The 25941-nt window shown below is 43.8% G+C and overlaps 1 protein-coding gene across 1 annotated transcript in view; it reads right to left on the bottom strand.

The window, feature by feature from the left end:
• Window positions 1-732: 732 nt before the first annotated feature.
• The window catches only part of LOC140197723 (guanine deaminase-like), a 75517-nt gene continuing 50308 nt past the window's right edge, over window positions 733-25941 (bottom strand). The window contains exons 12-14 of the mRNA XM_072258111.1: window positions 9650-9768; window positions 9525-9552; window positions 733-3652 (exon numbers count right to left, since the gene is read on the bottom strand). Coding sequence (XP_072114212.1) covers window positions 3585-3652; window positions 9525-9552; window positions 9650-9768 — 215 coding nt within the window. The 3' untranslated portion in view covers window positions 733-3584. The remainder of the gene's footprint in view (window positions 3653-9524; window positions 9553-9649; window positions 9769-25941) is intronic.

Here is a 25941-nt window from a genome sequence, read left to right as displayed (position 1 = left end):
GATGTTTTTTGGTGGGGTCCTGTTCCAGGGATAAATAAGAGGAGGTGTCAGAGAGCTGCCGTTTGGCCTCAGTGAGGTAGAGGTCCGTCTGCCAGACTACTATAGCACCACCTTTGTCAGCACCCTCCCCCAGCTGCCTACCTCCTCCCTCTTGGTTCCGCCTCCTTCTACTACCCATTGTGTTTTCCCCTATTCTTTCTTCACCTTTCCTGCCTATCACCTCCCTGCCTCCCTCTCCCCACCCCTTTATCTTTCCCCTTACTGGTTCTTCACCTGGAACCTACCAGCCTTCTCCTTCCCACCCTCCCCCCAACTTCTTTATAGGGCCCCTGCCCCTTCCCCCTACAGTCCTGACGAAGGGTTCTGGCCCGAAACGTCAACCGATCTTTTCCACGGATGCTGTCTGACCTGCTGAGTTCCTCCAGCGTGTTGTGAGTGTTGCTTTGACCCCAGCATCTGCAGATTATTTTGTGTTTTTTATTCTTCTCCATAGATGCTGCCTGACCTGCTGAGTTCCTCCATCATTTTGAGAGTGGTGTCAGGCTCTTATTACTGATGCCCATAATGATCTGTGACGGGTCCACAGTTAGTTCCTATCTTGATTCAGATGATGTGATTGAGCCTGAAGTTAGTTTGATTCAAGTTAAGGTTGCACATTTGCTCTTGGATGATGCGAGCATTTAGTTTTGTACTTCACTGCAATACTGACACAACAGACATATTTCAATAGCATTTCAAGCTCTTAAATTTCTGTAACAACAGTTTTTATTTGACATAAAAGACAGAGCATTTTAATGATCAATGAAAATATCATGCTTGCTTAAACAATACAGATATGCCACTTTGCAAAGTTTTTAATAGGTACATGCCAGTGTATAAACCAGTTGTGTCTTGATTGACAACATGAATTTGCAATGGAAACAAACAAAGACGTAGCTTTAAAAACATAAACCTTTTCCCTCTATATTCCACATTTGTGCTTGAATCCAAGTTCTTCTCATGTTTCCTTTCCTACCATTAGATAGTTACACAGCTGCCCACATTCTTCATTGCAGTGTTACAACCTGGCATGTGGCTTAGTACAAAGGGAGACCTCAATATCTTAACGTGAAAAGAGCAAGGCAATGTAAGTACTATTCTGTTTTTATGTAATTGAAGGGTAAATTTGTTTATGGGGTTTCAAATTCATTTAAATAATTTGCTTTTGGTTTGCATAGCTTGGAACCAAATCACATTGTTCAAATTTGTTGCCGTCAATTGAGCTGAATGTTTGATCCATATTTGCACTATCATGTCACACCTTAGTTATCTGCTTCAGCTCCTGCCTCAGTACATCCATAGACTTATTGCCATTAGTATGACTGTTCAAACACTGTACAATTCAGTCACCATAACTTTGATTCTGGAAAATTCAAGTCATTCAAAAATTCTGTTGCTTGCATTGCAGTTCATGCCAATTACTTACAGGCTTAAGCTAGACCCTAGTTCCTGCCCTTATCCTACTATATCTCTGTCATTTACTTCAGCAGTATAAAATAATTTATTTTATTAGATAATTAATGGCTTATTTGTTCTAGCCACAGCATTTCCAAACTAATTCAATCCACCTTTGTTGCCCATGCCTTCAACTAGCAAGACTCAAAGTTCTGATACTCTCTCTCTAAACCTATCTCCTTGACCAAGTCTTCCGCCATGTTATAACTTTTGCAGTTCAGTATCATTGCTTTTGGATGGGTTAAGAGAGTTGTTATAATTGGATGCTATTGTTGTTATTGCTGTTGGACTACTTGCTCCTCCACCCCCAGTACACCCACTTCCTCAAACCAATCAGGAAATCTTCAACAGTTACACAAGTTTTCATTCACTGAGACACCAGCTGTAGAATTGCAGAATGCATTTAAACCTTTATACACAATTACACATGATTTGACTGTCTGATTCCAAGCACTTTGCCTTAAGAGGAATATTAAAGTTTTGACCAGGATACAGGGCAGATCAAGCGGGATGGTCCCAGGGATGAGAGACTTTGGTTACCCAGGGAGCCTGGAGAAATGGAATTGTACATTTCTCGGCAGAGGAGGTTAATTGGGGGATTACCAGAAGAGTTAGAAACCAAAGGATGTAGCTGGCAATTGTGAATGCAGCCCAGTCCATCATGCAAACCAGCCTCCCCTCGACTGACTCTGTCTATACTTCTTGCTGTCTTGGAAAAGCAGGACCCCTCCTATACCCCAGTCATTCTCATTCTCTCATCCACCCCCCCCCCTCCTCCACTGGGCAGAAGATACAAACGCTTGAGAACATGTACCACCAGGCTTAAGGACAGTTTCCATCCTACTGTTAGCCCCACTTATATGCTAAAGATGATCTGCCTATCTACCTAGTCATGGCAAATCAAGAGCTAGATGGCATAGGTTTAAGATAATGGGGGAAAGATTTAATAGGAATTTCAGGGGCAACTTTTTCATTCGTGTAGAATGAACTGCCAGAGGAAATGGTTGAGGCAGGTACATTAACAATATTTAAAGTGTATTCAGATAGGTACATTGATGGGGGAAGTTTAGAGCAGGGGTTTCCAACCTTTTTTGATAACATGGATGCCAATGATTAACCGAGGGGTTCGTGGACTCCCGGTTGGGAACCCCTGGTTTAGAGGGATACGAGCCAAATGTGGGCAAATGGACATCCTGGGTAGCATGGACAAAATATTTCCCCTCAGGTCGCTAATAAATCTCTCCACTCTTGTCTTAAATCCCTTTGTCTACCCCTGCACTTTCTCTGTAACCACAATACTACCTTCTGCATCCTGATTGTTTTCCCTTTTGCACAATCTCGATACATGGAATGATCTGAAGGATGGCAAGCAAAAACCTTCACTCTGTCTCAATACATGTATCAATATGAAACAATTAACAACGGTTCAGTTTGAGTGCTCTATTCCTGTATGACTCTATAATCCAACTGAAAGTGGGAGCAGATTCCAGGGGCTTTATTGTTTCCATCTACTCCTATTTCTCACATTCTTAATTATTTAAAAAGAAAAAGAAACTATTTTCACTCTCTGTGCTCTATCACACTCCCTGTCTCTGCAAATGCTTGTGTTACATCTTTCAGTCCTATGTCAGCTTTCCTTTCCTAAGGCAGTCCTCAGGAAGTGTGACTGAGCTCAGCATCCTGGAATTAGATAATACCAAGATCACAATCCTAGGATTTGGGAAGACTGAGCTCACAGTCCTGAATTAGGAAATGCCAGACCTGTCCTGCTCCCAGTTTCCAAGGGATGATGTGAACCCCTGTCAGTGAGGTTCACATCAATGGGAAAGCCAATGGAAGGAGCAAAATAATCCAAAAAAGCCAAGGGGAAATGTTACAGCTGAAACTCTGCAGAGCGCCAAACCTAAGGTGCAAATGTGAATTAGTCTGGCTGAAAGAAATTGTCATTTAAAGCCTTAGATATTTTTTTTAAATGTCAGCTCAGTAAGCAAGCAAGTGTGTATAGCAGGACAAAGATGCCTCTTATATATCAGAGGCTCCCTGTGATTGGACAGATTATCTATCAATGCCTGTGTTCTGTGATTCTTAAACTAGGCTCTGGAAAAAGGAAACACTTGCTTGCCAGCCACATAGACCTCCGACATGTTCCGGTCGTCTCCTGTAACAACACAAATATCAAAGGAATGAAGCACATTTTCATTCTGGAATGGTTAACTGTAAAAGGAAATGGTCTTTCTATACTAAGCAAAATGCTGTTGACTCTTCAGTCTGCTTCCACTGCAATGGTCTGCAATGCAATGATGTTCTCACATGAAAAAACCTTCTAGTTTCTTGAAGTAAATACAGGATTTGGGAATGCTGAGCTTGTGATTCTGGATTAAGGAAAATTGAGCTCATGGATTTCATTCCTCCTTAAACCTGAGCTGATCCACACTTTGCTACCCGTATCCTAACTTTAGAATCAGATTTATTGTCACTGACATATGACGCGAAATTCATTGCTTTGTTGCAGCAGTACAATGCAAAAACATAAAAATCTATAAATTACAGAAAATAAATAAACAGTGCATATAAAAAGGAATAATGAGGTAGTGCTATTGGGTTCATGAACCATCCAGAAATATAATGGTGGAGGAGAAGAAGCTGGTCCTAAGTCACCGTGGGTGTCTTTGGGATCCTGTACCTCCACCCTGACATTAGTAACAATAACCATGACCAGGATAATGAGGCTTCTTAATGATGGATGCCACCTTCCTGAGGCACTCCGTCTTGAAGATGAACTCAGTGATGAGAAGCCTTGTACCATGGTGGAGCCAGCTGAGGCCTCAAGCCTCTGCAGCTTCTTGCGATCCTGTGTTTTGGCGTCTCCATATCAGGCTGTGATGCAGCACTCAGAGTGCTCTCCTTTGTACATGTACAATCGGTCTCCATGCTACAGGACTGCTTTGACGACGTCAACTGGAATGTCTTTCATAATGAGGACGTCTTGGAGTTCACGGATGGGGTCATGAGCTTCATCTGGAAGTGCATCGAGGATGTTGTCCCCCAGAGGTCAGTCAGGAACGTGTCTGAATGACTGACGTCCTGTCACACTCACCTCAATAATAAGCAAATGTTTTGAGAGGCTGGTCAAGGACTTCATCTGCAGCATGCTACCACCCACACTGGACCCCCTACAATTTGCCTACCAACACAACTGATCGACAGATGCTGTAATAGCCACAGCTCTGCACACCATCCTTACACATCTGGAGAAGGACAATGCTTATTTGAGAATGCTGTTCTTCGACTACAGTTCAGCATTCAACACCATAATTCCCTCCAGGCTTGACAAGAAGCTCAAAGACCTCAGCTTTCACCCTACCTTGTGCAGCTGGAACCTGGACTTCCTGTCAGATCGCCAGCAGGTGGTAAGAGTGGGCTCCCTCACCTCTGCCCCTCTGACCCTCAACACAGGAACCCCTCAGAGCTGTGTACTAAGCCCCCTCCTTTACTGTCTGTATACCCATGACTGTGCTGCCACCCACAGCTCCAATCTGCTAATTAAATTTACTGATGATACTACATCGATTGGCCTAATCTCAAATAATTATGAGGCAGCTTACAGAGAAAAAGTCATCATCTTGATACAGTGGTAATAAGAAAACAACCTCTCCCTCAATGTTGCAAAAACAAAGGAGCTGGCTGTGGAATACAGGAGGAATGGAGAAAGGTTAACCCCTATTGACAGCAGTGGATCCGGAGTTGAGAGGGTGAACAGCTTTATGTTCCTCGGCATACACATCACTAAGGATCTCACATGGTCTGTATATATTGGCTGTGTGGTGATAGAAGCACAACAGCACCTCTTTCACCTCAGACGGTAGTTGGTATGGGCCTCCAGATCCTAAGAACTTTCTACAGGGGCACAATTGGGAGCATCCTGACTGGCTGTATCACTGCCTGGTATGGGAACTGTACCTCCCTCAATCGCAGGACTCTGCAGAGAGTGGTGCGGACAGCCCAGCACATCTGTGGATGTGAACTTCCCACTAGTCAGGATATTTAGAGTGACAGGTGTGTAAAAAGGGCATGAAGGATCATTGGGGACCTGCGTCACCCCAACCACAAACTGTTCCAGCTGCTACCAACCGGGAAATGGTACCGCAGCATAAAAGCCAAGACCAACAGGCTCCGGAACAGCTTCTTCCACCAGGCCATCAGACTGATTAACTCATGCTGATACAGTTGTATTTCTATGTTATATTGACTGTCCTGTTGTACATACTATTTATTACAAATTACTATAAATTGCACATTTAGATGGAGACGTAACGTAAAGATTTTCACTCCTCATGAATGTGCAGGATGTAAGTAATAAAGTCAATTCAGTACAGAATTTTGTAGCAGTCTGGTGACGTTCTAATTCTCCTGAAACACTTACTGAGTAGAGCTGCTGGCGTGCCGTCATCATGATTGCGTCAATGAGTTGGTCCCCGATAGATCTTCTGAGATGGTGACTCCCAGGAACTTGAAGTTGCCCACCCTTTCCACTGCTGATCCCTCAGTAAGAGGCCCTCAGCTGCACCAAGCCCTTTTCACATATCAGCTCCTGTTGACCGACCCTGGCTCCCGGTCTGGTAACAGCTGATTTATAAAAATCCTTCATGGTCTTAGTGTCCTGATAATCCCTGCAGCCTTCTCTGGTTCTGTGATCAGACAGCACGGCAGCACAGTTAGTATAGCTACTGCCTCACGGCTCCACTGTCTCTGGCTCAAAGCTGAACTCAGCTAGTGTCTGTCTGGAGTCTGCGCTTCCTCCCTTGAGTCAGGAGTTCCTTCTGGGAGCTCCAGCTTCTTTCCCTGTCCTAAAGGCATGCAGTTAATTGATGACTGTAAATTGTCCCTAGTATCTAGTTTGAATCCAAGAGGAAGATACTGACACGATGAAGGGAGCCCTGAACACTACCAGAGATGGAGGACCTCCATTGCTGCCCTAAACACCAGTGGCGTAATGGGCAGTAAAATGCATAGTTTGAATTGGGGGTGGGGAGTTGATGGGAATGTGGAAAGTATAAAATGGGATTAGTGTACATGGGTGCTTGGTGGTCAGCACCAACTTGATGGGCCAAACAACTTCATTCCATGCTGTAAGAAGAGGGATTTCTTCAGCCAGACAGTAGTGAATCTGTGGAATTTGTTGTTACAGAGGGATCGATATGCCCAGTCATTGATGCATTTAGGTATTGATACATTCTTGATTAGTGTGTGTGTGTGTGTGTGTGTGTGTGTGTGTGTGTGTGTGTGGGCGGTTAAGGGTTACAGAGAGAACGCAGGAGAATGGGGTTGAAAAAGAGCAGTCAAGATTGAATGATGGAGAAGATTAGATGAGGCTGAATGACCTAATTTTGCTTCTATATTTTATGGTCTTAGGTGCCTATGATTCAAAACTCTGTGATCTTTGTAGACTTGTATGTATGCTTTAGTTAATGGAGATGGGGGTCAAGCTGCTCTGTAATTCTGTCACTACACCTCTCTTTAAGTACCTTAATCCATCAGACCATTGTCTCCTGCACCATCACCAACCCCGTCAATTCTGGAAATCTCCCATCCAATGCCACCGGACTTGTAGTTCCCTTACCCTGCACTGCTCATTTCAACCTCCTACCCAAGATCCACAAACCTGATTGTCCAGGTACACCCATTGTTTCTGCTTACTCTTGCCCCACTGAGCCTGCGTCCGCAAAGCTCAATTCCATTTTACCCCCTTGGTTCTGTCCTTTCCCACCTACATCTGCAACACTTCACATGCTCTCGATCTCAACAATTTTCAATTCCCTGGACATGACTGCCCCTTTTTCACCATGGATGTCCAGTCCCTATGCACTTCTATCCCCCATCCAGTAGACCTTAAAGCTCTCTACTTCTTTCCCAACAACAGACCTAACCATCTCCACCACCACCCTCCTCTGACCGATGGAACTGTCCTCACACTCAACAATTTTTCTTTTGGCTCCTCCCACTTTCTACAAACTCAGGGTGTAGCCATGGGCTTCTGGATGGGCCCTAGCTCTGCCTGCTGTTTTATCAACTACGTGGGACAGTCCATGTTCCAAGCCTTCCCTGGCAATACACCCCAGTTCTTTCTACATTGATGATACATTGATTACTGCATTGGTGCTGATTCATGCACCCATGTTGAGCTCATCTATTAAATCAACTTCCATCCTACCCTTAAATTCACTTGGTCCATTTCTAACATCTCTCTCCCCTTTCTTGTTCTCTTTGGAGACAAATTGTCCATCGATACCTTTTATAAACCTATTGATTCCATGGTTACTTTGACTGTACCGCTTCCCAACATGTAAAAATAGCATGTCCTTTTCTCAATTCTTTTGCCTCGACTACACCTGTTCCTAGGATGAGGCTTTCCTTTCCAGAACATCAGATATGTCTCATTCAACAAGCGGGGTTCCCTTCCTCTGCCATTGATGCTGCCCTTACCCACATTTCCTCCATTTCCCAGACATATACACTTACCCTCACCTTCCTGCCACCTTAACAGGGATACAGTTCTCTTGTCCTCACTTACATCACCATCCCATGAGCCTCCACATCCAACACATCATTCACAGCATCCTCCACCATCTGGTATTAAACATTTCAACTCTAGGAAACAGATACTCTCTGTCCACTCAATCTATGCATCTCATAGTCTTGTAAGCCTATCCCCTCAGCCTCCAGAGCTCCAGCGAAAACAACCCAAATTTATCCAACCTCTTGTGATAGCACATGCCTGCTAAACTAGGCAGCATCCCAGTCAACCTCTTCTGCACTCTCTCCAAAGCCTCAACATACTTCCTATGGTGGGGCAACCAGAACTGTAGGTATTACTCCAGATGTGGCCGAACCAGAGTTTTATAAAGTTGCAACATAATATCCTGACTTTTGAACTCAATGCCTTGACTAATAAAAGCAAGCAACCAGAAAGACATCCCAAGCTATTTGACCAGTGCAGAACAGCCAATCATGGAAGTACAGAAATTTACAGTATTTAGTCTATGAGCAGCTGATAACGTCATTCAGATCAATCTGTCTGCAGCTTTCAATCCATGACTCTGTCTCTGAACCAACATATGACCTGTGGAACTAGAGGAGCCAACACACTTGACCAATGTTATACAACCATCAAGAACGCTTGGCTGGCTGTACAACTACTTCTGGCTTATAGGCAGAGACTGAAGACGGCAGTACCAGTGGTGAGGACCAAGAAAATGTGGTCAAGGGAGGTGGAGGAGTGCTTGGAGGATTGTTTTGAGTCCGTGGACTGGACAATATTCAGGGATTCATCTTCGAATCTGAATGAATATGCCACAGTTGTCACCAACTTCATCAAGACTTCATGAAGACCTGTGTAGATAAATCTGTCTTTGAGAACATATCAAACATACCTAAACCAAAAAGCTGTGGATGAGCCAGGAGATTCATAATCTGGTGACGACTAGATCTGTAGTATTCAAGACCAGTGATCCAGAACTATACAAGTCCAGGTGCGACCTACAGAAGGCTATTTTAGCAGTGTGAAATAAATATTCATTTAATTGCCCTATTTGGTTCTTTTTCACATTTATAATAATTTTTATGTATTTACATCGTACTGCTACCGCAAAACACCAAATTTGACATCATTGATTTATCAGTGATAATAAATCTGATTCTGCTAAATCTGAAATTAAATTTGTCTTGACTAATCTTTCCTGTTTTGTTCCCTGGCAATGTCCTTGTTAATTATTTCTATACCATCTTCAGTGCTGTCACAAAGCTTCTGAAGTTAAAAAATAAAATTTGACATCAAGCTGTAAGGAAATATTAGGAAATTAGCTACAAGCTAAGGAAAGAATGAGGTTTTAAACAGTATTTTAAAAAAGGCAAACTTTGACTTGCTAAGCTCCTCCAGCATGTAGTGTGTGTTGTTTAAAAGTGAGTCAACTAATGCTTATAGTTTAATGAAATTGAAGTGGCATTTGTAATTAAATTGTTTCACAACTCACCTAAGAATAGAAACTTCTGAAAGATATCCTGTAAAATCAGCAAAGAGAAATTCAGTGACATGTGAAAACACAAACGCTGAAATGCTTTCCAACTTTGCTTAGGAATGGGTTCACAGAATCCTTACCATCAGGGTGTCCTCAGGAGATATTTCAAACGGAGAGCTTGGGATGCCAGTGTTGATCAGAATAGCATCAAAGTCCTTTCCCACCTCAAAGTTTCCCGTCAGCTTATCGAGGCCCAAAGCTGTAAAAAGCAAAATTATCCTCCATAAAGAACGTGTATAATTTATAAAAGGGAACACAGTTACATGAAGGGCCGGAGCCTCGGTAGCATAGCAGTTAGTGCGACACTATAACAGCTCAAAGTTCAAATCCGGTGTCCTCTGTAAGGTGTCTGTACGGCATCCCTGTGGAATGCGTAGTTTTTTCCCGGGTGCTCTGGTTTGTCCCTCAGTTCAAAGATATACCATGTAGGTTAATTGGTCATTGTAAATTGTCCCATGGTTAGGTTAGGGCTAAATCAACTTGTCATATGTATGGAAATATTGAATAAAGGACTCCCGAGTTTCCTCAAATTTGATCAAGGAATTAACTGTGCTACTCCTCATTTTTTTTCTAGGTTTAAACAAGCTATAGTTTGAGAAAACCATTGAAATGTAGTAGGGGGATCAAAATCTTTCCATTTAAATAAAATGGATCTTCTGGCCATCAGCGTAACAAATGCTATCAAACGGCAGGTTGAAGATGATAAATAATTAGAATCAATCATTGGTAATCTAAAAATTGCAGTAATAGGATGGAGTTGTAAATCAATATATAAAACTGCTGAAACAATACCAAAGATATCTTTCCAGTATTTTTTCAAAAGAGGGCAGGACCAAAACATATGGGTTAAAGAAGCAACCTCAGAATTACATCTGTCACACATAGGGTTTATATGGGAATAAAAATGGGCTAATTTATCTTTTGACATATATATAACTTAAGTTGATTTTCTTTTTGAATCCTTTTTCCTAATATCTAATTGTTTATGGAAGGAGCAACGGAGTCAAGGACAGAATAATTAATTATAATTGACAAATTATGGCAGCCCAGTTTTTTTTTTCTGTTTTGTTTTCTGCTTAGCTTAGGGGTTTTTTCTTTTTGTTTTTTTTTTCTTGAACAATCCTTTTGAACTTTTTTTTCGGTTTCAATTATCGAGAGATCGGGAGGACCTGTCTGGATATGATATTTGAAACTTACGTTTGTATATATGATTGCTATTATTGTAATCCTGTTCTCTTGGTATTGTTATTATTGATATGTTCATTTAACTGATTAGAATGCAATAAAACGATTTGAAAAGGAAGGTTAAGGCTAAATCGGGGTTGTTGGGGATTGCCGGGATGGCAGAGCTCGAAGGGCCGGAAGAACCTACTCTGCGCTGTCTCACTAAATGAAAAATTAAACGAATAGACAGGATTGTTACCTTGAAGCGGAATGCTTAATAGATACTAGAGAGGTTGTTTAACCTCTTGCTTCTCTGATACCCACCAGCTTTAAGCAGGTTCTATTATACCAGTGCCCAAGGAGAATATGGCAACCTGACTCAATTACAATGATCCAGTTGCACTTACATTCATTGTGATGAAGTGCTTGGAGATGCTGGTGATGAAACTTATCAACTCTTGCCTCAGAAGTGACTTGGATCCTCTCCAATTTGCCTACCATTACAACAGGTCAACAGCAGCTGCCATTTCACTGGCTTTTCACTCAACCTGAAACACCTAGCCTTTGAAGATGCATATATCAGGATGCTCCTCACTGATTGCAGCTCTGCATTCAACACTATCAACCCCTCAAAACTAATCAGTAAATCCAAACCCAGGGCTCCACACATCCTTGTACAGCTGAGTCCTCGATGTCTTCTCTCGCAGTTCAGATCGGCAACATGTCCTCCACAATCTCCATCAGCGCAGGTGCACCACAAAGCTGTGAGATTAGCCCCCTGCTCTATTTGCTTTAAGCTTATGACTGTGAGACTAAGTATAGCTGCAACGCTATATTTAAGTTTTCTGATAACACTGCTGTTAGGCTGAATCATCAGGGGATCAGAGGTGGTGAGGTTCAGCAACTTTAAATTCCTCGTTGTTATCATTTCAGAGGACCTGCCCTGGTTCCAGCATGCAACTCCCATTACAAAGAAGGTGTAGCAGCAACTCCATTTTCTTAGAAGTTTGCAAAGATTCGGCATGTTATCTAAAACTCTGAAAAGCTTCTATAGAGGTGCGGTGAAAGGTATACTGACTGGTTGCATCATGCTCTGGTATGGAAACACCAATGCTCTCAAATGGAAAAGCCTACCAAAAGTAATGGATGCAACCCAGCCCATTTTGGTTAAAACCCTCCCCACCATTGAGCACATCTCCAAGAAGCATTGTCACAAGAAAGCAGCATCCGTCATCAAGGTGGGAGGAGAAGATGGCAGCGCGCGCAGCTCTCTGGTGAAATGATATCGTATTGGTAAGTAGGATGCCGTGCACAATTCTGATTTCATGGAGACAGACGTGAGAAGGCACAGAGGAACATATGGAGAAATTCCTGAAATGCCCGGTTCGCTGCCACTGCTACTGTGCGATTGAGAATCTCTGGAGGGAAGGCCTCAAAATTTCCGGCTTTGCCTGCTGCTGGCAACCAAGGCTGGGGTCGAAGTGTTCGGCAGAGATGGTGCTCGGTACTCGGTGTCGGAGGGCTGGTTGGAGCTCGAAGTTTTCGGACGACTCAGAGTTGGACCATGGTCGGGCATGGCAGGGAAAGTTTTCTTCCTTCTCCCGTCTGCGCGAGATGTGGGACTTTCGAGAGACTTTGAACTTTTTTACTGTGCTCATGGCCTGTTCTCCATCAAGTTATGGTATTGTTGCATTGTTGTAACTATATGTTATAATTATGTGGTTTTTGTTAGTTTTTTCAGTCTTGGTCTGTCCTGTGTTTCTGTGATATCACACCGGAGGAATATTGTATCATTTCTTAATGCACGCATTACTAAGTGACAATAAAAGAGGACTGCGTGTCCTCATAATCTAATCTAATCTAAGTACCCCCACCATCCGGGTCATGCTTTCTTCTCACTACTGCCATTGAGGAAGTGGTGCAGGAGCTTCAGGACTTACACCATCAGGTTCAGGAAAAAAAACTGATTTCCCCTCAAACATCAGGCTCTTGAACCAGAGGGGAAACTTTACGAAACTTCACTCACCCTAACACTGAACTGGTTCCACAACCTATGGACTAACTTTTAAGGACTCTACAACTCATGTTCCTGATATTGAGTGCTTACTCATTTACCATCATCATGGGCACTAGCTTCCCCAGCATCCATTAAATCTCAGAGGCAATGCGTCAGCATCTGTCATTGAGGACTCCCATCATCAGACAATGAACTCATGTCCACTACTCCACTACAGTGGCTTCTGGTTATTTGGCTATTGGTTAATCGAGACAGCTGTTAATTTAGAACAACACTTAGAAACAAAAACTAATCAAGAAAATCGCAGTGATTCCCTTTGTTTATTTAGGATACTATGCTGCTTAACTGAGACAGGAAGCTATTGCAGAACAGGTTTGAACCAGCTTCAGTTGTGTGCACTTGCATGGCAGTTAGACACTACACAGCACTTCAAGTGAACAGTTTTTAAATAGCATCAGTTGCATGTGTTTTTGTTCAAAAAGCAGTGTTTCTTGTCACTGACAGATGGTGAGAAATAAGGAGAAAGACAATTCAGAACTGTTTTACTCACTACGGTTTTAAGCAATCGGGCTTGGAGCTGCCAGAAACAGCTGTGAGTGAAAATGAAATGATTTCACTACTTCAACAATTTAGGCACTACGAAGAATTTGAAGGTATCGACAAACACCCTGAATGTTCCAACAAAAAATGAAGATTCGGAAGACGCAACCATCGAAAGCATTGTACGAAGGCAGTCTATTATCTGCACTGGGTGTCTGCTCTGATTTTGTTCATTTACAGTCAATCAAAAGAAAACAGCAGAGCACACTGGATGAATTCCTCCGCTGATAACTATTAGGAACCAATAAACAATTTTATAGAACTAGTGTTCGAATTTGTTCTGTCCTTCATTTAAGTACATAATTTGTTATTAGTTAAATGGTGGTTTGTCTTTTTTATACCTTTTGCACTATTTACATGAAACCGGCTAGTTGGGAGGCCACTTAATTGGGCCAAAATTTGTCCCAATTAGAGAAATCCACTGTATCTTTTTTTTTGCTCTCATTTTCTAATACTTATTTAATTTTTAAAAATATGTGTATTTCTTATTGTAGTTTATGGTTTGTATTTATTATTATGATTGCAATGTACTGTTGCCTCAAACAAAACAAAAATCATGCCATAAGCCAGTGATATTAAATCTGATTCTGATTCAGATCTTTCTGTTTTTGGATTTGCACAGTCTGTTGTCTTTTGCACACTGGTTGTCTGTCCGTCTTTGTTGTGAGTGGTTTTTCATCGATTCCATTGTGTTTCTTTGCGTTTACTGTGAATGCCCACAAGAAAATGAATCTCAGGATTGTATATGGTGAAATACAGTATATGTAATTTGAAAATAAATCTACTTTTACATTTGAAGGATAAAGTAAATAAGAAAAAGAACATTCACCCAGAGAATGGTGGTTTCTGGAAATCATTGTCTGAAAGGACGGTGCGGGCTAAGCCTCCCCCCAGCATTGATAAAGTAACTGGATCATCACAGTATCATGGAAATTTAGAGCAGAGGAGGAAGTCATTCAATCAATCATATGTACTTCAGCCCAAAAACCTATTTAGGTATTCAAGCTGGAGGTCTGTAATTAGTGGAGTTCTTCTCTGCTGGGACCCCTGCTGCTTGTGATGTATATACATGACCTGGATAAAGATGTAGATGGGTGGGCTAGTAAATTTGCAGATGATACCAGAATTGGCGGAGTTGTAGATAGTGTAGAGGACTGACAAAGAATGCAGCACAAGTTGCAGATATGGGCTGAGAAATGGCTGATGGAGCTTAACTGAGAGAAACGTGAGGTGTTGCACCTCGGTAGGGCAAAGGCAAGGAGAGAGTACAATGTAAAGGGCAAGGTCCGTAACAGAGTTGCTGAGCAGAGAGAACTGGGATCCAAGTTGTAGCTGCTGAAAGTGGCTACACAGGGTGATAGGGCAGTTAAGAAGGCTTATGGGACGCTTGCTTTTATTAGTCGAGGCACTGAGTTCCAAAGTTAGAAGGGTATGTTGCGACTATATAAAACTCTGGTTACGCCACATCTGGAGTATTGCATGCAGCTCTGGTCTCCCCATTATAGGAAGGTTTTTGGGACTTTGAAGAGAGTGCAGAAGAGGTTCTTCAGGATGCTGCCTGGTTTAAAGGGCATGTGCTGTCACAAAAGGCTGGATAAATTTGGCGTAGGTAGGAAGGTTTGGTTGTTTTTGATTTGCTTTTTAGCTGGTTCAGCACAACACTGTGGGCCAAATGGCCTGTTCCCTAGCTGTACTGTTCTATGTTCTACGTTAATCCTACTCCCAGCTCTTAATCCAGAGTCCTGTAGATTATGGCTCATCACACAGCCGTCCAGCTACTCTTTCAGTCTCATTTCGATTTCTGCCTCCACTAACTCTCAGCACTGATAAAACGACGTGAAGCAGTACTTGAAGACCCACTACCTCCAAGGCTGTGGACTGGGTGGCCACCCTGGGGAAAATGGATGAAAGGACTTTTTTCTCTCACTGTTTCCCTGATGGGATGACATGGGATGACAGTAAGCATGGGAATGCAGCTTTCAGATGGAATTCCTAAAGGGCTTAGTTCTTGCTGTGGAGGAAAATGCAATATAGCAGGAGGAGGCAGCAGTTACATGCAAGAACACAAAGGATGCTGAGGTACTGCAAGGTCTTGGAGTACATGATGCGTACTACACTTGCAGGGCTGGTTTTGCTCAGTCATGTTGACCAGCCACATCCTCCACCACCAGAGTTTGTTTAGCCCCAGTGGTCAAAATCAATGAATGGTAAACATTGGTTATCAAAGGAACACAGTGTTTCATCACTCTTCACCTTCTGTATAAATCAATACTTTCCCAGAAAGCAGAAGGCTGATTGTTGAACCAATAAATGGCTATAAAATAATGAAAGGCTTTGAGAATTATAACATCTAGAAACCCATAAGACCATAAGACACAGGAGCAGAATTAGGCCATTCAGCCCATTGAGTCTACACTGCCATTCCTTCATGGCTGATCCTGGATCCCACTCAACCCCATACACCTGCCTTCTCACCATATCCCTTGATGCCTTGACCAATCAGGAAATAGCCAACTTTCACCTTCAATATACTCACAGACTTGCCCTCTTTACCACAAACTCAACCTGTAAATTAACCTTCCAGGGGTCTTGCACGAGGACTCCTAAGTCCCTCTGCACCTCTGATGTTTGTACATTTCCCAACACTGTATTCCATCTGCCACTTTTTTGCCCATTCTTCTAATTTGTCGAAGTTCTGCTACAATCACATTGTTTCCTCAGTACTGCCTACCCACCCACCCTCAAAGCTATCAGTTCCATTATCCAAATCACTGACAGTGTGAAAAGTAGCAGTCTCAATACTGACCCTTGAAGAACACCACTAGTTACAGGTAGCCTATTAGAAAAGGCCCCTTTTATTCCCACTTGCTGCCATCTGCCTGTCAGTCATTCCTCTATCCATGCCAATATCTTTCCTGTAATGCCATAGGATTTTATCTTGTGTATGGCACCTTATCAAATGCCTCTGAAAACCCAAGTAAGTGGCATCCACTGCCTCTCCTTTGTCCACCCTGCTTGCCACTTCCTCGAAGAACTCTAACAAATGTGTAGGGCAAGATTTCCCTTGACAGAAACCATGCTGACTTTGACTTATTTTATCATTAGTCGCCAAGTAGCCCGAAAACTCATCCTTACTAATAGACTCCAACACTTTCCCAACCATTGAGGTTAGGCTAACTGGCCTATAATTTTCTTTCTTTTGCCTCCCTCCCTTCTTAAAGAGTGGAGTGAAATTTGCAAACTTCCAGTCTTCTGGGACCATGCCAGAATCAAGTGATTCTTGAAAGATCATGACCAATGCATCTATTATCTCTTCAGCAACCTCTCTCAGGACGCAGGGATGTAGTCCATCTGGTCCAGATGACTTATACACCCTAAGACTTTGAGTTTGACTAGCGCTTTTTCCTTTGTGATAGCAATGGCACTCACTCCTTCTCCCTGACACTCATGGACCTCTGACACACTGCTACTGTCTTCCACAGTGAATACAATGCAAAGTACCACTAAGTTCATCTACTCTTTCTTTGTCCCCCCATTACTACCTCACCAGCATCATTTTCCAATGGTCCAATATCAACTCTCACCTCCGTTCTACTCTTTATTTAACTAAAAAAACGTTTGGTATCTTTCTTTATATTATTGGCTCGTTTGTCCTCATACTTCATCTTTTCCCTTCTTATAGCTTTTTAGTTGCCTTTTGTTGGATTTTAAAAGCTTCCCAATCCTCTAACTTCCTGCTCACTTTTGCTACCTCATATGCCTTTTCCTTGGCTTTTATGCAGTCCTTAACTTCCCTTGTCAGCCACGGTTGACTACGCCTGCCATTTGAGAACTTCTTCTGTGGGACAAATCTATCCTGTGCCTTGTGAACTATTCCCAGAAATTTCAGAAATCTCTGCTGTGCCGTCATCCCCACCAGTATCCTCCTCCAGTCCACCTGGGCAAGCTCCTCTCTCATGCCTCTGTAATTTGCTTTATTCCATTGAGATACTGATTCATGTGACTTAAGCTTCTCCCTTTCAAATTGCAGTATGGATTCAAAGGTTACAAGCAGAAGGAATTCAACAAATTCTCTCTCTCGCAATCCGACACCAACCTGATTTTCCAATCCCCTATGTCACCTCTTTATAAAGACATAATTCCATCTCTTACTAACAGAACAACACCACCTATGCCTTCCTGCCTGTCCTTTCGATACAAAGTATATACTTTGATGTTAAGCTCCCAACTATAGCCTTCTTTCAGCCACGACTCAGTGATGCCCACAACGTCACACCAACCAATCTCTAATTGCACCACGGGTTTGTCCAGCTTATTCAAAATGCTACGCGTATTTAAATACAGCACCTTCATTCCTGCATTCTTTGCCTTCTTGAATTTTGACTCTGTGGTACAATTTAACTCTTTGCTCTGTCTGCATTTGTACCCAATCATTGGCTTATCCTTCTTACATTCACGTTACACCCATCATAGAACATAGAACATAGAATAGTACAGCACGTTACAGGCCCATCGGCCCACAATGTTGTGCCGACCCTCAAACTGTGCCTCCCATATAACCCCCCCACCTTAAATTCCTCCATATACCTGTCTAGTAGTCTCTTAAACTTCACTAGTGTATCTGCCTCCACCACTGACTCAGACAGTGCATTCCACGCACCAACCACTCTCTGAGTAAAAAACCCTCCTCTAATATCCCCCTTGAACTTCCCACCCCTTACCTTAAAGCCATATCCTCTTGTACTGAGCAGTGGTGCCCTGGGGAAGAGGCGCTGGCTATCCACTCTATCTATTCCTCTTATTATCTTGTACACCTCTATCATGTCTCCTCTCATCCTCCTTCTCTCCAAAGAGTAAAGCCCTAGCTCCCTTAATCTCTGATCATAATGCATACTCTCTAAACCAGGCAGCATCCTGGTAAATCTCCTCTGTACCCTTTCCAATACTTCCACATCCTTACTATAGTGAGGCGACCAGAACTGGACACAGTACTTCAAGTGTGGCCTAACCAGAGTTTTATAGAGCTGCATCATTACATTGCAACTCTTAAACTCTATCCCTCGACTTATGAAAGCAAACACCCCATAAGCCTTCTTAACTACCCTACCTACCTGTGAGGCAACTTACAAGGATCTGTGGACATGTACCCCAGATCCCTCTGCTCCTCCACACTACCAAGTATCCTGCCATTTACTTTGTACTCTGCCTTGGAGTTTGTCCTTCCAAAGTGTACCACCTCACACTTCTCAAGGTTGAACTCCATCTGCCACTTCTCAGCCCACTTCTGCATCTTATCAATGTCTCTCTGCAATCTTCGACAATCCTCTGCACTATCAACCTTTGTGTCATCTGCAAACTTGCCAACCCACCCCTCTACCCCCACATCCAGGTCTTTAATAAAAATCACGAAAAGTAGAGGTCCCAGAACAGATCCTTATGGGACACCACTAGTCACAATCCTCCAATCTCTCCACCACAACCCTCTGCCTTCTGCAGGCAAGCCAATTCTGAACCTACCTAGCCAAACTTCCCTGGATCCCATGCCTTCTGACTTTCTGAGTAAGCCTACTGTGTGGAACCTTGTCAAATGCCTTACTAAAATCCATATAGATCACATCCATTGCACTACCCTCATCTATATGCCTGATCACCTCCTCAAAGAACTCTATCAGGCTTGTTAGACACGATCTGCACTTCACAAAGCCATGCTGACTGTCCCTGATCAGACCATGATTCTCTAAATGTCCATAGATCCTATCTCTAAGAATCTTTTCCAACAGTTTTCCCACCACAGACGTAAGGCTCACTAGTCTATAATTACCCAGACTATCCCTACTACCTTTTTTGAACAAGGGGACAACATTCGCCTCCCTCCAATCCTCCAGTACCATTACCATGGACAATGAGGACATAAAGATCCTAGCCAGAGGTTCAGCAATCTCTTCCCTCACCTCGTGGAGCAGCCTGGGGAATATTCCATCAGGCCCCGGGGACTTATCTGTCCTAATGTATTTTAACAACTCCAACACCTCCTCTCCCTTAATATCAACATGCTCCAGAACATCAACCTCATTCATATTGTCCTCACCATCATCAAGTTCCCTCTCATTGGTGAATACCGAAGAGAAGTATGTCTTGGGGTTTTCCTTTACCCTACTCGCCAAGGCCTTCTCATGCCCCCTTCTTGCTCTTCTCAGCCCCTTCTTAAGCTCCTTTCTTGATTCCCTATATTCCTCAATAGACCCATCTGATCCTTGCTTCCTAAACCTCATATATGCTGCCTTCTTCCACCTGACTAGATTTTCCACCTCACTTATCACCCATGGTTCCTTCACCCTACCATTCTTTATCTTCCTCATCAGGACAAATTTATCCCTAACATCCTGCAAGAGATCTCTAAACATCGACCACATGTCCATAGTACATTTCCCTGCAAAAACATCATCCCAATTCACACCTGCAAGTTCTAGCCTTATAGCCTCATAATTTGCCCTTCCCCAATTAAAAATTTTCCTGTCCTCTCTGATTCTATCCTTTTCCATGATAATGCTAAAGGCCAGGGAGCGGTGGTCACTGTCCCCCAGATGCTCACCCACTGAGAGATCTGTGACCTGACCCAGTTCATTACCTAGTACTAGATCTAGTATGGCATTCCCCGTAGTCAGCCTGTCCACATACTGTGACAGGAATCCATCCTGGACACACTTAACAAACTCTGCCCCATCTAAACCCTTGGAACTAATCAGGTGCCAATCAATATTAGGGAAGTTAAAGTCACCCATGATAACAACCCTGTTATTTTTGCACCTTTCCAAAATCTGCCTCCCAATCTGCTCCTCTGTATCTCTGCTGCTACCAGGGGGCCCAACCCTGCTCTCATGACTATACCCCTTCCCCACACAAAACCACCACAGTGGGCTTCACAGCTGAACAGGTGAGAAGACAGCTGAAACGTCTCAACACAAGCAAGGCTGCAGGACCGGATGGTTTCAGTACCAGAGTGCTCAAAGCCTGTGCCCCTCAGCTATGTGGAGTACTTTGCCATGTATTCAACCTGAGCCTGAGGCTCCAGAGGGTTCCTGTACTGTGGAAGACGTCCTGCCTCGTCCCTGTGCTGAAGACGCCACGCCCCAGCGGTCTCAATGACTACAGACCGGTGGCATTGACCTCCCATATCATGAAGACCCTGGAGAGACTTGTTCTGGAGCTGCTCCGGCCTATGGTCAGGCCACACTTGGATCCCCTCCAGTTCACCTACCAGCTCGACTAGGAGTTGAGGATGCCATCGTCTTCCTGCTGAACCGTGTCTACGCCCACCTGGACAAGCCAGCGAGCACTGTGAGGGTCATGTTTTTTGACTTCTCCAGTGCATTCAACACCATCCGCCCTGCTCTGCTGGGGGAGAAGCTGACAGCGATGCAGGTGGATGCTTCCCTGGTATCATGGATTCTTGATTACCTGACTGGCAGACCACAGTACGTGTGCTTGCAACACTGTGTCCGACAGAATGATCAGCAGCACTGGGGCTCCACAGGGGACTGTCTTGTCTCCCTTTCTCTTCACCATTTACACCTCGGACTTCAACTACTGCACAGAGTCTTGTCATCTTCAGAAGTTTTCGGATGACTCTGCCATAGTTGGATGCATCAGCAAGGGAGATGAGGCTGAGTACAGGGCTACAGTAGGAAACTTTGTCACATGGTGTGAGCAGAATTATCTGCAGCTTAATGTGAAAAAGACTAAGGAGCTGGTGGTAGACCTGAGGAGAGCTAAGGTACCAGTGACCTCTGTTTCCATCCAGGGGGTCAGTGTGGACATGGTGGAGGATTACAAATACCTGGGGATACGAATTGACAATAAACTGGACTGGTCAAAGAACACTGAGGCTGTCTACAAGAAGGGTCAGAGCCGTCTCTATTTCCTGAGGAGACTGAGGTCCTTTAACATCTGCCGGACGACGCTGAGGATGTTTTACGAGTCTGTGGTGGCCAGTGCAATCATGTTTGCTGTTGTGTGCTGGGGCAGCAGGCTGAGGGTGGCAGACACCAACAGAATCAACAAACTCATTTGTAAGGCCAGTGATGTTGTGGGGATGGAACTGGACTCTCTCACGGTGGTGTCTGAAAAGAGGATGCTGTCTAAGTTGCATGCCATCTTGGTCAATGTCTCCCATCCACTACATAATGTACTGGGTGGGCACAGGAGTACATTCAGCCAGAGACTCATTCCACTGAGATGCAGCACAGAGCGTCATAGGAAGTCATTCCTGCTTGTGACCATCAAACTTTACAACTCCTCCCTTGGAGGGTCAGACACCCTGAGCCAATAGGCTGGTCTTGGATTTATTTCATAATTTACTGGCATAATTTACATATTACTATTTAACTATGGTTTTATTACTATTTATTATTTATGGAGCAACTGTAACGAAAACCAATTTCCCCCGGGATTAATAAAGTATGACTATGACTATGACTATAGAATACCCCCAATAGAGTAACTGCTCCCTTCCTGTTCCTGACTTCCACCCATACTGACTCAAAAGAGGATCCTGCTACATTACCCACCCTGTCTTTAGCTGTAGTAGTATTCCTGACCAGTAATGCCACCCCTCCTCCCCTTCCCACTCCCTCTATCCCTTTTAAAGCACTACTTTAAATCATCTACTTGTAAGCCTACTGACTCATCGTCAGCTTTATCATACTGCTTCCTAACCCACTGACATGTTAATTTAAACCACTTCCAACAGCTCTAGTAAACCTGCTGCAAGATTATTGATCCCCATTGGATTCAAGTGCAACCTGTACCTTTTGTACAGGTCCCACCTGCCCCTGAAGAGGGCCCAATTATCCAGAAATCCCAAGATTACTACTCTTGATGTCCTGCTTCTCAGCTTCCTTCCTAACTCTCTGTATTCTGTTTTCAGGACCTCCTCCATTTTTCTACCTACGTCGTTGATACCAATATGTACCATGACTTCTGGCTGCTCACCCTCCCTTTTCAGGATATTGTGGACACATTCAGAAACATTGTGGACTCTGACACCTGGGAGGCAAACTACAATCCATGTTTCCTTTTCACGTCCACAGAATTGCCTGTCTGTCCCCTGACTATTGAGACCCCTATCACTGCTGCCATCCTCTTCAGTTCCCTACCCGTCTGAGCCATAGGGCCAGACTCTGTGCCAGAGGCACGGCAGCTGTTACTTCCCCCAGGTAGGTCGTTTCCCTCGCCCCACCCCAGTACTCAAAATGGAGTACTCATTATTGGGGGGGGGGGGGGGGGGAGTCCACAGGAGTGCTATCCACTATCTGATGTTCTCCCTTCCATCTCCTGACAGTCACCCATTTATCTATTTCTTCTAGCCTTGGGGTGACTACCTCCCTGTAGCTCCTGTCTATCACTGCTTCACTTTCCCTAACAAGCTGAAGGTCATTGAACAGTCCCTAAGGAGCTTCTTCTCGATGCACTGAGTGCAGATGTGGCCAACAGGGAGGCTGAAAGTCTCCAGAACAGAAAACTAGCTCTGTAAACATACTCCCTATTCTCTCAAGATTTAAATAAGAAATAAGGAATGAATTTACCTACTTACCTGGCCTCCGCCTGTTCTCGCCAAAGCCACGTTAAGCCAAAGCCTTACTACTCTGCCTCAGTCTACTCCGACAACGACCGCTCCCATGATGACTGATCCGCTAGGCGGTACCTCTTTTTTCTAGAGACTGGGTTTTTAAGGCTCTTCACCGGACACCCTTTCTTCCGTCTCTCACCCTCCTCCTCTTTTTGGACGCTCCGCACTGGTTCTCTGCCTGTTCTGGTTCTTTTCATCTTGAATTTCCAATGAGACATTAACTAGTTCGACTTCAGCAGTCCCCGCTCCTCCTCAAACTTTATCCCCACTGAATGCACTGCCTTCTACTCACTCCGCACCAATAACATCCTTAACTTCAAATCCACAGACACTGTGTGTGCTGTTGTACTGTGGCAAGCTGGCCTCTACCTTGCTGAGGCCAGGCGGCAACTCTCAGACATCTCATACCCACCCGTTGAAGTGGACCCCACTTTGGACCATCAGGAAACTGGCTCTGACACCATCACCAACCTCATCATCTCTGGAGAACTCCCATCCATTGCCACCAAATTCATAGTTCCCATACCCCACACCGTTCACTTCTTCCTCCCACCCAAGATTCACAAACCTGACTGCCTAGATAGGCCCATTGTCTCTGCCTGCTCCGGCCGTACTGAACTTGTGTCTGCATACTTCGACTTCACTCTGTCCCCCTTGGTCCAGTCCCTTCCACTTACATCCGCAACACTTCTCATTCTCTTAATCTCCTCACTAATTTTCAATTCCCTGGCCCTGACCGCTTCTTTCTCAATAAAAGAACCAACCAGTTCCCCTCTACCACCACCGTCTTTCATCTGGCAGAACTGGTCTTTACCCTCAACAACTTTTCTTTCAGCATCTCCACTTTCTCCAGACCTGAGGTCTAGCAAGAGGCACCGACGTGAGCCACAGCTGAGCATGCCTATTAATTAGATCAGTCCATGTTCCAAGCCTTCACAGGTAAAGCTCCCCTCAGCTACAGTGACAATTGCCTTGGTGCTGCTTCATGCACCCACACTGAGCTCGTCAATTTCATCCACTTTGCCTTCAACTGCCACCCTGCCCTAAGGTTCACTTGGTCCATTTCTGACACCTCTCTCCTCTTTCTTGATCCCTCTGTCTCCATCTCTGGAGACAAACTGCCGACTAACATCTTTTATAAACCTACAGGTTTCCACATGATCTTGACTATAGCTCATCCCACCCTGTCTCCTGTAAAAATGCTATTCCGTAAGATCATAAGACATAGGAGCAGAATTGGCCCATTTGGCCCATCGAGTCTGCTCCGCCATTCAATCATGGTTGATCCTTTCTCCTCCTCCTAAGCCTCACTCTCCAGCCTTCTCCCCGTAACCTTTGATGTCATATCCAATCAAGAACCTATCAAGCTCTGTCTTAAATACACCTAACAACTTGGCCTCCACAGCTGCCTGTGGTAATAAATTCCACAAATTCACCACTCCCTGGCTAAAGAAATTTCTCCGCATCTCATTGTTGAATGGATACCTCACTATCCTGAGGCTGTGCCCTTTGTCCCAGACACCCCCATCAAGAGAAACATCCTTTCCATATCTACTCTGTCTAGGCCTTTCAACATTCAAAAGTTTTCAATGAGATTCCCCCCTCATCCTTCTAAATTCCAGCAAGTACAGACCTAGATTTATCAAACGTTCCTCATCTGATAACCCTTTCATTCCTGGAATCATCTTTGTGAACCTTCTCTGAACCCTCTGCAATGCCAGCACATCTTTTCTTAGATGAGGAGCCCAACACTGTTCACAATACTCAAGGTGAGGCCTCACCAGTGCCTTAAAAAGCCTCAGCAACATCTAGAAACTCAGGTCTCATCTCATCAACTCATCTCAGGTCTCTGTAAGAAATCCTCAGATAGCTGCAGTTCATTCAGAACACTGCTGCTAGAGTCCTCACTAAGACCAAGAAAGTAGAACTTATCACCCCAGTTCTCAGATCACTACACTGGCTTCCTGTCCATCAGAGGATTGACTTCAAAATATTACTTCTGGTTTATAAAGCACTGAATGGTCTAGGGCCAAAATACATCTCCGATCTCTCGTTGCATTGTGAACCTTCCTGAGCTCTCAGGTCATCTATGCTTTCTGTCCCCAGGGTCAAAACTAAACATGGTGAAGCAGCTTTGAGTTACTATGCTCCACATAACCTTCCAGAGGATCTGAAGTCTGCCACAACTTTAAGCTCTTTTAAATCAAGACTTATATCTTGTTCTATGTAAAGTGCTTTGCACTGCCTTGTGTTTGAAATGTGCTATATAAGTAAACTGCCTTGACCTACATGCTGATTTAAGAAACCTCCTGGATGCACCTATTAAATTCTGCACCATCTAAACTTATTGCATCAAGTCTACATTGGAGAACTTCAAGTCACCCATAGCAACGATCTTTTTTTTGCTCTTTTCCCTAATCTGCTTGTAACTCTGTTCCTTAATGTCCCAGTAGTTATTGGGGGTCAGTCGTATAATCCCATCAATGTGATTGCACCTTTCTTATGTTTGAGTTCTAACCATAAAGACTCAGTGGATGAGCCCTCCATTGTGTCCCTTCAGAGTGCAGCTCCCGATTAATAGCACAACTCCCCCTCTTCCTATGTTTTTTTAAATCTTCTTCTTTATCTTTTCTAAAGCACTGAAACTGGCGCATTAAGCATCCAGTCCTGTCCCATGCTCTGCCAAGTGTCCTTGTTGTTCTATGTACTCACCCATGTTATAAGTTCATCAACTTTACATTTAGTACTCATGGTATTAAAATGCTTCAACTCATCCTTCCCATTGCATCCATTACTTGCCCTTCCTTTCTTACAGACTTAATCATTACGACATCCATCTTTCTCTCAATCCCCCCACTTTCTGAACCAGTGCTTTGGTTCCCATCCCCCTGGTTTACCCAAACTAGATTAAACCATCTCGAGCAGCACCAGTGCACCTCCCTATTATATCTGAAGGAGAAGGT

This window comes from Mobula birostris, chromosome 5 (genome assembly GCF_030028105.1).
Source record: "Mobula birostris isolate sMobBir1 chromosome 5, sMobBir1.hap1, whole genome shotgun sequence".
Classification (NCBI taxonomy): domain Eukaryota; kingdom Metazoa; phylum Chordata; class Chondrichthyes; order Myliobatiformes; family Myliobatidae; genus Mobula; species Mobula birostris.
Note: the sequence above shows the minus strand (reverse complement) of the source record. Positions and strands in the feature narration are given on the sequence as shown.